The sequence below is a fragment of the Chanos chanos genome, chromosome 6, assembly GCF_902362185.1.
Source record: "Chanos chanos chromosome 6, fChaCha1.1, whole genome shotgun sequence".
NCBI lineage: Eukaryota > Metazoa > Chordata > Actinopteri > Gonorynchiformes > Chanidae > Chanos > Chanos chanos.
Window position 1 is genome coordinate 15,093,094 of NC_044500.1, and position 14,896 is coordinate 15,107,989.

A 14,896-nucleotide genomic window follows, 5' to 3' on the forward strand; every position below is an offset into this window, starting at 1 on the left:
TTGACACCCTCGCAGGGACAGAGGTGAAAGTACATGATGTAATGTGTGTTTTATGCTCTAGGTGGGGCTAGAGACAGTCAGTTCCCAGTGTTTTCAGCAAGAAGAGATTTGGCATACAGACTATGCTGTCACCTGTGATGAAGAATCCACTGAGCCCAATGCATGATCTAACTACGATTGAGAACATGATCCTGATCACATTTATCACCTCTCAGGACCTCATCTACAAAACAGTCATTGTTCATAGTCCACCTCATTCTCCAGAACTGTGCCCCTGCGCCAGTGTAATTTGTCTCATGATACAATAAAGCTTTGGAGAAAAAAAAGGTTATACTGTATGAAATACAGTCTATTGAGCTACTTTTTCAGTGTTTAAAAAGGAAAAGAACAAGAAGTAACAGAGCCTTTGGAGGTAATCGTTACTCTCAATCTTAAATCCTGTATTTATTTATAGTCCCTTACAGAGCTCAAGACCCCTGTAACTGTCATTTTAAACAGATATCGAAACATAAAGTATTGACTGAGCATAAGTTCTTACTCCATTTAAAATGTATTTCATACCATACAAATAACATTAAGTTGTCATGTCTAAATACTGGAAACATGCCATCTGGTATGATATAATATAAAACATACTTACATAATCTTATTTACTGGAAGATAAGTATGAGAGATATTTGCATTTATGGTTTTGTACATAAACATTTAAACGCTGGTCTCTGACATGCTTACTTCCATGCGTTTTTGGCTGCCATCACCACTCTCAAAGGTAACACATTCTCCACCCACTCATTAGGGGATTCGATCATTCTTTGCCATACAGTCACTTCCTCTCTTGTCGAGTCCATCCAATCTACTTGCACACCATAACTCTTGCCTAGAGGGGGCAAAAGAATGTGGTAAAGAGAAAATACCTAGAAAAGCTGATATTTTTGTTACTTATGACTACGGGGTATAAGATGTCATTGGGAGAATCAGTAGAGGGTGTCATATCCCCTTAGAAGCACTTATGTCCGGCTATTGTTACAATTTGTAGTATGACGCAACCAACATGCTGAGGCTGAGGTAAATGATGCTGAGGATCCATTGTGTAATAACTCTTAACCTTTAAGCAGTGTGAAAATATAAGACCTAACCATTGAAATCTCATTTGGGAAAACATGACATTTTCACACGAAAGAGTGTAAAACAATCTGTTTTACACCCTGGTGGAAGCACACGGCAGTTACCTGTGCCCAAGCCAAGCCTTACACCTCCAAGGAGGTGATTGGCCAAACGATCGTGATCCCAGACAGTAAGCTCCACACAGGCTTCCTTCAGGTCCTCTGTGTGGAAGCCATCATACACCATAGTGTGGTTAAACACAGGGTTAACTGTCCTCTTCAGCACACGAGTCTTCTGCCTACTCTTTCGACTGGTGTCTGGTAGCACACAGCTGTTGATACATAGGACAAATGGTTGCAGAATATGTAAATGTTGACGATTCACGTATACTGTCACTCCTAAAAAGCATATAAAGAGATGAAAATGATACCTATTGAATTTAAAGTAATACCCATGCAACACTAAGCCAACGAGAAAACACACTCTTTCAAAAATGGAGGCATGAGAACAATTTGTCAGGGTAACTGATGAACAATGCAGTATAAGATATATGAGATAGTCCTGTAGCACATTTTGAAAGCGTTATATAATCTCGTAGCCACCACTGCCTCAGGCTTGCTCACTGGAGGTGTCTGGCCAAGCAACTTGTTAAACTGCTCAATGACAACATTGTGGTAAGAAACACCATACACATTAAATTGAACAGCAATGAATTAAGCTGAACAAGCATTGAACAGTTGGGATTTGTGTGCTGTACCACTTCACATAAGGGTCAATAGTGGTGCCTCTGATGAGTGGGAGATTCTTGCACTCTTTCACCCAGATGTGAACTTCACCCATCTTGGAAACCGTCCGGGCTAAATACAAAAAGGAGAGGTTCTCAAACTGTGCAGCTATTGACTACTACAACCGTGTTAATGCTATATATAACATTGAAGATTACTCTATGATGTGATGATAAAGAAATGACAAAAAAATACATATTAAAACAAGATGAGGGTAATGCAATCTTACTTTGTGAAATCTGAGGCATGAACCGTATGGCTACCCTCAGATCTCCTCTGTAATCTGATGCATTGAGGCTTGATACTGTCTGTAGGAAGACATTCTAACGACAAAATAAAATATTTCAGATCAACAATCTATGAGAAAAAAATCACTTTCAAAGGATCATACAATTCATACACACAATCTGGACATTTAACAAAGCTAGCGCGAAAGCTATCACAAATATACCTCATCAGAGATGAGCTGGATGAATATCATGTCAATATCATTTTATGGAAGATCAGGACTGATAGTATACCTTTGGTTTGAGGGGCAAGTTGTTCATTGGAGTGGTGCTGAAGTCCCATGTCGACAGGTCTATCTCTACTTCTCCCAAGAAGATGTTTCGTCCAAATGTGTCATTGTGCCACACGGAGAGATTCAGAACCTGAGTTTTCAGGTAATCCATACGCACTCTGTACTGTATGGGGAATACAGAGTGAGATGTAAAACCCCTCAAAGGGACCAGATTATGCTTCTCTGCTGCTTGTGGGATTTGCTTACCCGTAGGATCTCGTTATAAGAAGGATTCAAGGTCCTCTTTTTCACTGCAGTTTTTCTTTTGCCCAAATTGGCTGAGTCTGGTATAAGGTAACTTTTAACATACCTACAACAACAAACGTAATGCTGAAACAGCTAGAAGACGAAAACCTTTTCTGAATTACCCACCTATTTTTTAATCATTTCACCTTTTACTCTGAATTGTTCCTCTTGAAAGTTATGTAGACATAAAGCTGAGTAAATAATGTCCAAAAAACACAGTACATTTAATGTCAAACAATTCCTTGATGTGTCAGTTCACAAAAATCCCAGACATGATTAGGAACACATACGGATCAGATCGATTCCTCTTGAGGTCCACTGCTGCTAGGTTTTTGCACTGAACAATGAAGATGTGGAATTCTCTCAACTTCTGCACATAGTTGATGGTGAACTGAATGGTTCCTTGAACCTCCACGTTACCAAAGTCACCACTGTCAACACTCATCACACTACTGCTGGTCTGCAAGATGACCCAGGCAAACACACAAACCATACTGACAATATTAAGGGACCATAAACTTGAAATAGTTGTATCAGTGAAAACAAAATCACTGGAGTGCAACATGGTATTTTGCTCAAATAAGAAATTCCAGTTGTTGTAAATAGGTATGAGAAGATCATTAACAGGTCAACAAGACATGTTTTAAAGAAAATCTCTGACAAATATAAGAGAAACACAATAAACCTCCTAAAATAGTTTAGAGTTTATATAATATTATATTACTATATTGACACTGTATGGATAAAGTTATGACAGTTTTACTGTAAAGTATGCAATTAGAATGGGAGAGGAGATTCTACCTACAGTTTGCATGATGACTTACAGAGGACACAGATGCCATACCAGAGGAGTTGCTCACATTGGTGAGAGATCTACCAATCTTTTGTGGTGTGCCACTCTGGAAACTGTTGTCTGAGGTGGACCCACTATCCTCCTCATCACTCTGAACAACAACAAATAAAAGATCTTAGCATGGTTCCTTTACTTTCCTTTTTAAAACAGTAGCTCAGGGGTGACCAGGTATGGAATAATTTACCTCCTTCTCCAGGAAAGAAGGCACAGATTTGCTCAATATTTTCATGCGACTGGGGTCTGAAAAGGAGGATGTCGATGAAGGTGGTGTTGCTTCAGCTGAAGGACAAGAAGGTTTGAGTAAGTTTGCTTGTATGGAAATCACACTGTACAACGATTTTTAAGTGTAATATAAAAAGACATGATAATTCCAGGCCTTAAAATAGGTGTTATGTCATGTTCATCACATTGTTATTGATATACTGTAATAAAATGTTGTTAAATGTTTCCATATGGGAGAAGACACAGACACACTTACTATCATAATGGCTCTGCCCAAAGTCATTTGTTTGGTTCATTTTCTGCTCTGTTCCTTGGGGGAGAAATCACAATGCTAAATTACAAGAAAACTGGAGCACAGGTATAACAGTTTCCAGAACTTTCCATTATTAGCAAGACAATGAGGCATTTCACCAAGAACACAGACAAAAGAGCAGTGATATTATTACACGATAAGGTCGAAACAACAAAATAAAAGAGAGAATAAACCATGGACAGTGGATCACATTTCCAGAACACACTGGGAAAACCCAGTTGCTGCCATTGTGAAATAGTATGGTAGAGCTGCATTTCAGAGGATGCTTCTGAGAATGCCTCAAAGAGTGCAAAATAACATATATCATAATGAGCAAACCAAAAATCTTTATTCTGTGCTATAGTGACCTCTACCAAGAACAGAAATGATGCTCACTGGGCAATGCAGTAATGTCCTCAAGGCTCTTGTGAAACACAGGTCGAGTAGCCGCCCGTCTCAAGGCCTTCTGCACTGGGCTCTCTTCCCCTAGCATAGAGTTAAGAGTCAATAACAGAAAACCATAGCAGCCTCACTTCAGAAAAACCACTCTTGGGCCAACAAGCCTTTTGAAGCATTCGAACCATTTGTTCTGTCTCCACATTATTACATGGGTCCCGGGTTTGTGGTTCTACCTCTTAGCAAAATCAAGACTGATTTAGAAAGTTAAAACATCATGCCAACTAGTTTATGCAGTATACTGGTTTGGTTTTTAGAATGGTGTATTTACTCGTTAAAATTCGTTTAAAAGAAGCACCAGTGTGCATTTTTACTGTTAGCACTTTTTCCCGTGTAATATCCAGACACGTCTCTGAAATTGTGTAGCTGAAACAATTAGACTATGTATACATGAGAAATGTGTACAACAGGAAGATCCTGTGTGAAAAAATTTCACACACCTTCAGTGTACACAGACCATTTCTCTCTCTTTACTATCATTTTGGACAGCTGACAGCTCAACCCACAAATTAAACATGAGCAACTGAAGATCAACAATCTACCCCATTTCTTTTGTTATGTAATATTTTCTGAGATGCTCTCCATAACTTAACTAGCTGTGCAAAAGTTAACACATTCCCTGTATTTTTTAATAACACTAGTATTTTAAAACTGAATCACGAAGAGTTGTGTTGACTGTATTGAAAGAAAACAAAAGTTTTTCTCTCACAGTTTGATCTTGCCTGCGAGTGGGACAAGGTGTCAGATATGCTGCTCTTAGAGGATCCTTGACTGACATCATCACTGTCATGCATCTTATGCATGGTTCGCAATCCCTGGTTCCCTCTTCTGCTGAACTCTTCTGAGCCCAATGGCGTGCTGGCTTTAACAGGTCCACTCATTATGCAAGGATCTTTCTCAGGTGCTGTGCAGAAAGAGGTGCAGATGAAGTCCCCACTTTCCCCGGTGACTGGTCCAGTAGAGAACGTGCTGCTATTGTCTGAAATTCCAAGATAATGCTGAATGTCTTTTGGAATGAAAGATCTCGCGAGAGGCTGTGGGGACCCTGATCCTTCAGATGATCGCGATGGCCTTCTCGTGCTCAGGCTCCCTTGGACCTCTGGTGACCTTTTTGACTGCAAATTGTTTGTTCCCTGTGTTTTCCTGGACTGTGTGAGAATGACCTCATGTGTCTTTTTGTATGGAGGAGGACTCTGTACTTTACTGGACTGCAAAACTAATTCTTGATCTTGGTCTTCATCAATGTTCACAGCATACATGCTAGTGGCACGTCGAAGAACACTTGCTCTTCCATTTGAACTTGATTTGTTGTTTCTCCTTACTTGCTGGGTTCTTGACCCTTTATCCTGTGTGCCTTGAGGCCTTGGGGGTAGCCTATCCTTTGTCTGTTGGGAACCTCTTTGTGGTTGAGACACTTCTGGACGCTGTAATGCACCTCTGCCTGGATACGGTGGAGGGGGTTTACTATCAGACAGACGTCTTGGACCATCAATCTGGAGTCCTCTCTCTGTTTTTCCTTTGACAGATGAGGAGGACAAATGGTTGTCTTTCCCATAAAGTTCAGCATAAACCTTTTCCGATTGTTTTGAAGTCGGTGGGACATTGAATTTGTACTCTGACACTGATTTTGGTCCAAGCTGTTTTGTTGGAGATCCTCCCCAAAAGTCACGAAGATTCTTGAATTGTGAATGGTTGATTTTCTCAATTGTGAATGATTTTTCTGTTCGATCTTTCAGTGGAATGACAGTAAAATTACGTGATTGCTGATTTCCTGAGGAAAGAGAATCAGAATCTTCCCCAGATTCATTGCCTATAGCTGTGAGATCAAATTCTGACTTGGTGAACCTTTTGCTCAACTTTGCAGAGGAGATCACTGAGGATTTATTAACTGGTTTGGCGCCATACATTATAGTTCCACGTTGCTCACTTTCCCAGAATGATTTCAGCTGCTTTATCTTATCTGCCTTATGGTCTGGTTGTTGGAAACTCTGTTTAGACAGAGAAACGGAATTAATCTTCTCCATATGACCTCTGGACCTGGTGGGAGATCTTAATTCAGCACAAGGTTCCTTTTCTTTGATGTTTGCACCATGTCCATACTCTTGCCCAGTTAATGACACACGATCCCCCAAACTATCAGTAATGCTGGGACTTTTCACGTTCTCACTGCTCTGGCTCCTTGACTCAGACCCACTACTCAGTGATAACGAGGGTGTTTTCATCTGCATGACAGGAGTTACATCCATGTCCGAGGTTGTGCTTACACTAGGCGTCTCTTTCTTTTGATCATCGTGTTTACTCAGTGGTGTACTTGTGTCTTTTGTGTAATAAGTGTCAACAGTTTCCAGCTCTTTGAAATGGGTTTGGATATGATTTCCACTGTCTTCTCTATTCTTGAGATCTGACCCATACCTTACACTTGCTTTCTCCATTCTGTAGGGGACCGGAGAAGTCTTTTCAACAACTTCTGGTTGTTTTTCCATTGATTCTTTTGATTTTGAGCTAACATCACCTTGATTTAGAGCCGTGTCTTCATTTCCAGAATGTAGATTTGATCTGCTAATTAAAATTTTGGGGCCAACATTTTCTCTCTCCCAGAATGATCTCAGGTTGGCAATTTTCAGAGGTGATTTTGTGTCATCTGTTGGACTCTGTCTCAATGCTGTAGAAAACTCTCTATCTGCATTCTCCTGGGCACTGTATTCTTCTCCTTTGTTTTGAGCAACTGCAGATACTTTCTCTTTTTGACTCAGGGTATCTGCAACGGTCACCTGCACCTTTTGATGGCTAATGTTAAGAGAGGAGTAAGGAGGCGGAGAAAGTTTTGGAGATTCCACTTTCGTGGTCTCATCCACACTCCGCTCCTTTCCCCAGCGTCTCTCACACTGCAATATGGTGTTTGTCTCATTTGTTTTTTCTTGGCGAGTTATGATAGAGTAAGTATTTTCTGCTGGTTTGGGACTTAGCTTCACATCCCCTTCAAAGTCAATATCGTCCTCCTTTGTGTTGTCTTGGTCTTGCACAATGCTCTTAGTGTCGAGCATATCACTGCTATCTGTGCTCTTACTGAACCAGTCCAGAACTTTAGCTATGGAGTCTTCCTGCTCCTCTGTTGGTGTTGAATTCTGAGCGACAGTGCGGAGAGGAGATTTCCGATCATCATGATCATCTTCTTTGCCAGGAGTTGACTTTTTAGCTATATCAAATGAGAGTGAGAAGTCAGTCCTCTTGAAATCCAGAGAAGAATCAAATGAATGTTGACCTTGATGATCTGCAAAACAAACAGTGCATTAGAGAATGCTGAAAGAGCACGGGCAACACAACAGTGCATTCCACTGTTTGCTTCTGTCAGAGAGACACAGAACTTTTATTTTCCTTTATTGTGCATTAAATGCTATCTCAGATCAATCTGTTGTCTTATCAGATAAACGGCTGCACATACTTCCATCCTTGAAGCAAGTAGAAACTAAAATCTGAAACCTGAACTATGATAAAAGGCTGTTCAACCTCTTGGCCATACACATTTGACAAAGGGCATAACCAGTTTACTGGTTACCCTTACAGAAGCTTAGATGTCTTAGATGTCTTTGATGATGTTAGCCAAACCATTTTGTATTAAACTGCTCTCCACTTGCTTCAACTCCACTTATGCAAATACGGCTGACTTTTTCAGCAGTAAGTGGCTACACGTTAAGTGATGTTCTAAAAATGAGTTCTTTTTGCAAAAAATGGTGAATACATTAAGCTGTTTTCACGATTCACATGAAAAAAGATAAATAACACAACTTTTTAACAATCTTTCTAAACAAAAATCTCATGGATCATACCAGTTGATGTCTGGATTCGACCTTTATCATTTTGTACAGTTTCAGTCACTTTGTCAGGAAAAGAAGTCTCATTTTTCTCCATCTCCTTCAAGTTAGTTTGTGACGGCTGAAGGTTTGGATTTTCATTTGATGGCTTGTCAGAGTAGTTTATGTATGCCAAATCAGTTTTCTTGAAAAGTCTGGAGGATTCAAGTTCATTTATCGAATTATCCACTTTCTTTTGGACCTGTGATTCTGTAGGTGTTGCGAAGTTATTTCCGTTACTAGCCTCACTTTTCTGTGTGTTTGTTTGGAGGGTGTTTGCCTGACTGTTGCTTTCTATTAGCGTTCTGGATGTCAGACTCTTTCGAGGGTATAGTTTAGGTTTTTCTCTTGGCTTTGTTTGCTCTCCATCTTGTGAGATGACCAAGGAATCCTCAGCCTTGTTTTTGGCAACTGAGAGGTCTTCAGCCGTTCTGACCTCATCTGTGATGGAGGATATGGAGATCAGTGTGACAGCAGGTTGTAAAGACTGGACCTTGTTGTTGGAGTCACTGGAGCTGCAGCTTGAACTGTATCTGAGGATTCCTCTAGGTGGAGGTGTCCTGATGTCTGATCCTGTTGTGATACTCTGGGTAGACACTGAACTGGTGCTGTCTGAGAGAGAAGTTGAGCTCTGAGGTTTGCTGATCTTAGTTCTCTTTTTTGGGACAGGTGCCTGACGAGCAGATCTTTCATCTGTAGTGTCAGAGCCTTCAGTTCTACGATTACTCAGAGAGGTGTCAGAGCTTATCTGTGATGAGGGCACCTCTGCAAAAAACAGTGAGGCTCATTAGAATAGGCAGCACTGATATTTGTAGATTTTGTAAATGTAAAATACAACATGAAATAAAATGACAGCAATATTTACACTTATGGAGATGCAACAAAGACTTTCAGTATATCCCTGAACTCCAATAATTTCATGCTACACTGAATGTAGATATATTACCAAGTGTGGAAAGTTGCAGAGTTACTAGAATTTTTAAAGTAGTGTTTTGCAATCCTGAGAGCCTATAGCTGTACACATTTAGTTCTCTGTGTATTCTAACATTACCACTTAAGATAATTAAGAGGATGGAAGTTAACTGATGAATTGAATCAGGGAGAGATCAGGGAGAAATCTAAAATGTACAGTAGTCTGGCTAAATTCTTTTAAAGCGACATTTAACCTTCGTGTGATGACCTTGCTGATTCTGAAACACTGTTGGATAATGGTCTGTCAGGATCTTCCAGGTCAAGATCCACTGGCATACTGTTAAATGGATTGTGCCTTGGCTTGAAGAGAGAGAGCAGAACAAATACAGCTGAATAATTTATGTTATTCTGTTGCTTTGTTTTCCAAACTATTTATGTGAAAGGAATAGCTAATACCATTAACTGACTTTCTCAAAATGAAAGCTAATTATCTGAAGTTAAATACTCAGTTTTAATGGTTTTGTGGCTGCCACTGCACAAACCTTAGGCGGTGACCGCATGACTAACTTTAGTTGCTCCTCTTGGGCCTCCTCAGTAACAATACTACTTTCCCTGTTGAAAGAGAATTTAATTACTTTCAAACAAAAAAAACCTATTAGTGAGAGGACCTGGAATGAACTTGATTTGATGGCCTGAAATACAATACAATACCTTCTTTAAATGCTTATATATGGTAAGGTCCATAGAAAATTAAATCTCCCAAATGGGTCTGAGTTCTTTCCTCTGCTGCATAACTGACTTCTAATCAAATGTGAATAATTCTAATATCTCTCACAACACACTGAAGCTGACCACAAAACAAACACTTAATCTTTAAGAAAGTGCTAACATCATGAAATGCTGCTGAACAGCCAACATACCACACCAACATACCACACATCTGACATCATGTTATTTTGTTTACATGTATATTACAGGAATCCTAGTTGTTGGATTAAAGCAGACTTTTTATCCTGTTCAGGCTGAAGTCTTTTAAGCCCAGCTAAAGTCTGGAATGCAACATGTCTGTTGACTTCTGATGAGTAACATACTGCCTGGAACATGAGTTATCCACACCTTAAAGACACACATCCAGGAGGGGGTGGCGTGGGAGAAATTCAAACAGTACTATCACACGTAACACATGGTACTGACAAACACTGAGGGTAATTACTGTTCTATTGCTCCATATCAGTTAAATGACACAGGGCTCCTGTCACATGATTTAGTAACATTAATAACTTAGATCGCCTAGTGTCACACAAAAATGTCTAAAAATGCCTATGATAGCAGGAAATACTCCATTTGCACTGTATGCTGGAAGTTAGGTTAGGTTAGGTTAGGTTAGGTTAGGTTAGGTGAAGTTAGGTTAGGTTAGGTTAGGTTAGGTTAGGTTAGGTTAGGTTAGGTGAAGTTAGCTTAGCTTAGGTGAAGTTAGGTTAGGTTAGGTTAGGTGAAGTTAGGTTAGGTTAGGTTAGGTGAAGTAAGGTTAGGTTAGGTTAGGTTAGGTTAGGTTAGGTTAGGTTAGGTTAGGTTAGGTGAAGTTAGGTTAGGTTAGGTTAGGTTAGGTTAGGTGAAGTTAGGTTAGGTTAGGTTAGGTTAGGTTAGGTTAGGTTAGGTGAAGTTAGGTTAGGTTAGGTTAGGTTAGGTTAGGTTAGGTGAAGTTAGGTTAGGTTAGGTTAGGTTAGGTTAGGTGAAGTTAGGTCAGGTTAGGTGAAGTTAGGTTAGGTTATGCTACGCTATGTTATGTTACGTCACGTCACATCACGTCACGTCATGTTATGTGGGCCATGATATTCATAGAAAAATGTGTTGCGGAGCCAGAGGCAGGTGTGATGGGTGAGACATAGGAGCTTGCACTAAGACCGCAGTCACCTCTCCTGTAGCTGGTCTGATGCCACCAGCATTCGAGGTGGTTTTGGTGGTGCAACAACATCATTGTTTCTTCGACTCATTTTTCTCAACCTGTCTCCCCATGACTGGGTGAATTCTGCAGAATAGAAAGACAGAAAGGCCAATGAAGAGAATACATCAGGCAGAACCCAATCATTTCAATTTTTTTTTCAAGAGTTGTTTCTTCTTTTGATGCGGTTGCGATGTTTTCAGTGATGTTAGGGGCGCTAATGACATAAACCTCACCCAGTTTCAGAGGCTTCTTCGGCTTCAGGGATGCTATGATGATGTCGGAGCCATGTATTCTATCCTTGTGTCTCTGAGATTTGGCTTCATAAAACCACTCCCCTGTCATGTACTTTAGTTTTTCTTCTTCAGCAGCCACTTTTTGCAACTGCCTGTTGATTAATAACACATAAATATGGCAGTAAGCAAATGAAACAAAACTTGTTTTGAAATTAAACACATATTGTGGGAATGCGTTTAATTAAATGTGCCCTTCTTTGCAGGCTACACAAGTTTAAAAAAAAAAAAAAGCCACAGTTATTTGAGTTTAATGTCTAACCCAATGCTGTCTGCTAACAATGAAGTACTTAAGGACAAATGCCGCACATTCCTTGGGACACAGACTTGTTTACTCAGTCAGACAGCATTAAAAGTGGAACAAGTACAATCTATTTTTCATTTTTAATTGAATCTCTACAATATATCATGAAGAAACAGCATGGGGTCTTCATTTTCCTGCACGTGTTAGTATCAGGCTCTTTTTCAGGATATTATATCCACAAGTCTGCATGCCTAAAAAGCAAATATCCACTTATAAAAGTGCACAAACATGGTTTTATTGCTACAGTTGTATTGCTTTACAATGTATTCTATCCATTCAGGTATCACAAACCATTCAACTTTATGATATCTTCTATATCTTCTCAGGGCCCTAACTAAATACATTTATCAAAGGTATGGGCAAAATCTCAATTGCATTCTGAATTCACATTATGCAGAACTGCACAGAAACACAAAATTCCTCAGAACTACAAAGAGATTGTCCATAGACATACCTCATCTAGAGGCCAAACTGTGTGAAAATAAGCCTGCGGTAAGAGAGCCGCCTAAATTGCAAACACGCTTTATGGCTGAAGGAGTTGAAAGAGTTTGGCTGAATAAACACTATGCTTGTTCATTTCCTATATTTGCTCAAACTTTCAACTGAACATTGAATCTCAAAGGTGTTTGAACTTCACCAATCTATTCAACCACATTCTGTCTGTTTGGTGATCAAAATACTTAACTAAAGACTAGAACATTTAAAAGCTTTTATCGCAAAGTTCATGCAATATGATTGTGAAACTTCTCAGAGAAAAAAAATAGTTTGATGAAAATCATGTGTTCGGATGTGGCGGTTACCACATATTTGAAGGAAAAAATATGTTTATCATGTGAGAGGGGGCAAGACCATTCTTCCTCAAAAGTAGACTTAATCCTTTTATACAAGGTTGAGTGAGGCCAGGCTTGAACACAGGGAAATCACCTCACAAGAGGCTCCAGAGCTTTTTTGTTCTTTCTTACGGAGCGTCTCTAAGACACAGTGGATTTAGTGCACTTAAGCATGAAAAAATTGAGAATTAGAGTTCATGCACTGAGCACACTGTATGTTTACGATTGCATCTTCGTATGGTTACATACGGCACATTCACGATTCATATGAAGAGAACAGGGGAACCCCTTTACCTCTCCTTACGGCAAATGTTTGTTAATCTAAATGTTTGTTTCCCATGTGCTGAAAAGATGAGGTTAAGCCATAATCTAATTAGTTGTCTCACACACGGAGACAGGCTGAGGGTTGATGAGGGATAGATTCGCAGCTCAGTCTTTATTACATTACAGTTAAACAAAACATTACTTTCACTGTTGTGCTTATGTCCTGTTCTTAAGGTATGTGACAAAAAGGCTCTCGCACAAACTCTTCTGTTTACCAACCAAACAAGGACATCCGTAAATTTCAAACACTAAGCTAAATTACGCTAACTCCTTTGAGGGGCTTCACAAAATGCGCTAGGGTTCATTTTCTGAACAAGGAACGTGCAAACTTACTTGATTCTTTCTTCTTCTGCTTTTTTTAGGTCCGAATCCCTCTTCAAGACAGTCATGATCATCTGCTGCTCTTCTTCCGTGAGATAGCTCAGGTCAATCATAGTGATGCTCTCAGTCTCTATGGTCTAATACTGAACACTCTTGATGCAAGCTTTCTATGGCTTTGCTTTATCAAAGTCTGCTGCCTTGCTTTTGTTTTCCTCAAGTGTTATGAATCAATGTCCTGGCAACTATGCACATTAAGCAGAGAACAGATACTATGGGCGGCAACCTGAGCTTTGTTTTCCTCTGTTCACGGTCCAGCTCTCTTTCGTGTCCAACGCTGCAATGTGACAGACAGAGTTACAGTAAATACTCCACCTGTTCAAAGCTTTCCAACTTTGTCAAATGGATTAAGTAGTCTTACAAAGCCTAGTTTGACAACTATGGAATGATTACAAAAAAAAAAATTCATCATTTGAGATGTTATTCAGCTTGCCACTGAACGTCTGAAAGAACCCAGAATAAATAAATCTAATAATGCAGAGCCTTTATAACAAATTGGCAGGTCTTTGGAGTGAGATGTGACTTCTTATTACTTGCACAATGAGAGAACAAGCGAGTCTCAGTTTAGAGTTTGCTGTGATTCAGCAAAACATGTGACACACAAAATTAGTGGGTTGTTCAACTGTATTTTAGCCATGTTCTACCAAAATTGACAAAGGAAAAATATGGCTATGCACATCTGTTTCATGTATGATCATCTAATTTAATCAGAGGTGAAAGACTGCATGGTTATGTAAGAGCATATTATAATCCATAGGGTATCAATGGCCAAAAGTATTTTTGATCATGTTTAAGACAACACAGACAGTTCACATTATGAAGACACCCACTGTCTGCCACCAAGAAACAGCAAAATCTCCATTTCAAAATATAAGGTCATTTCTCTTTGTGAGAGGTTCAGAACAAAACTAATTTTAAAAAAAGTGTTGCCTTGATAGATAGATAGACAGATAGACAGATAGATATACAGACAGACAGACAGACAGACAGATAGATAGATAGATAGATAGATAGATAGATAGATAGATAGATAGATAGATAGATAGATAGATAGATAGATAGATAGAACAGGAAGCAGCACACTAATCCACACTACATTACATCATTACATTAGTCATTTTAAAGTACACTGGTACACTGAACACACCTACAGGCCGTCAATGACTTCCTCAGTTCTTGGTCAGTGATGACCAATTAGGAATACAACAGCTCTTCTGTATGACCACTCCTGTTCTTTTCATAACACCCAGAGAAGCAAAGGCCAGCACCCTGTTGCACTACTCAGTGCAACGCTTTGTGTGCTTTTAGCTCAGCAACTCTGGTCCTCTTCGCAAATCTGATTACATTAAATTCACTTAAGTTATTACCTTAACAGACAGTGGGTGTTTCATACAAATATTATATAAATTCCTCAATAAAACGAAGTACAAGTTTTAAATCGGGGGATTATTTACTGTACAAGTAGCCAATCGGATGTGATAAAAATGGTAAAATAAGTAATATGATCCAGGTCACTAGGTAGGCAGGCAACTATTTTTTGGCTTC

The 14,896-nt window shown here is 39.5% G+C and overlaps 1 protein-coding gene across 1 annotated transcript; it reads right to left on the minus strand.

The window, feature by feature from the left end:
* Positions 1-728: 728 nt before the first annotated feature.
* sytl2b (synaptotagmin-like 2b) lies at positions 729-5,776 on the minus strand. Its single transcript, XM_030778095.1, has 11 exons — positions 5,227-5,776; positions 4,458-4,547; positions 3,732-3,826; positions 3,519-3,638; positions 2,985-3,154; positions 2,656-2,758; positions 2,411-2,572; positions 2,119-2,197; positions 1,862-1,961; positions 1,230-1,435; positions 729-877 (listed from the first exon to the last, which is right to left on the minus strand). Exons 1-11 carry the CDS (start codon positions 5,774-5,776, stop codon positions 729-731), a joined length of 1,824 nt encoding a protein of 607 aa, XP_030633955.1.
* Positions 5,777-14,896: the final 9,120 nt, after the last annotated feature.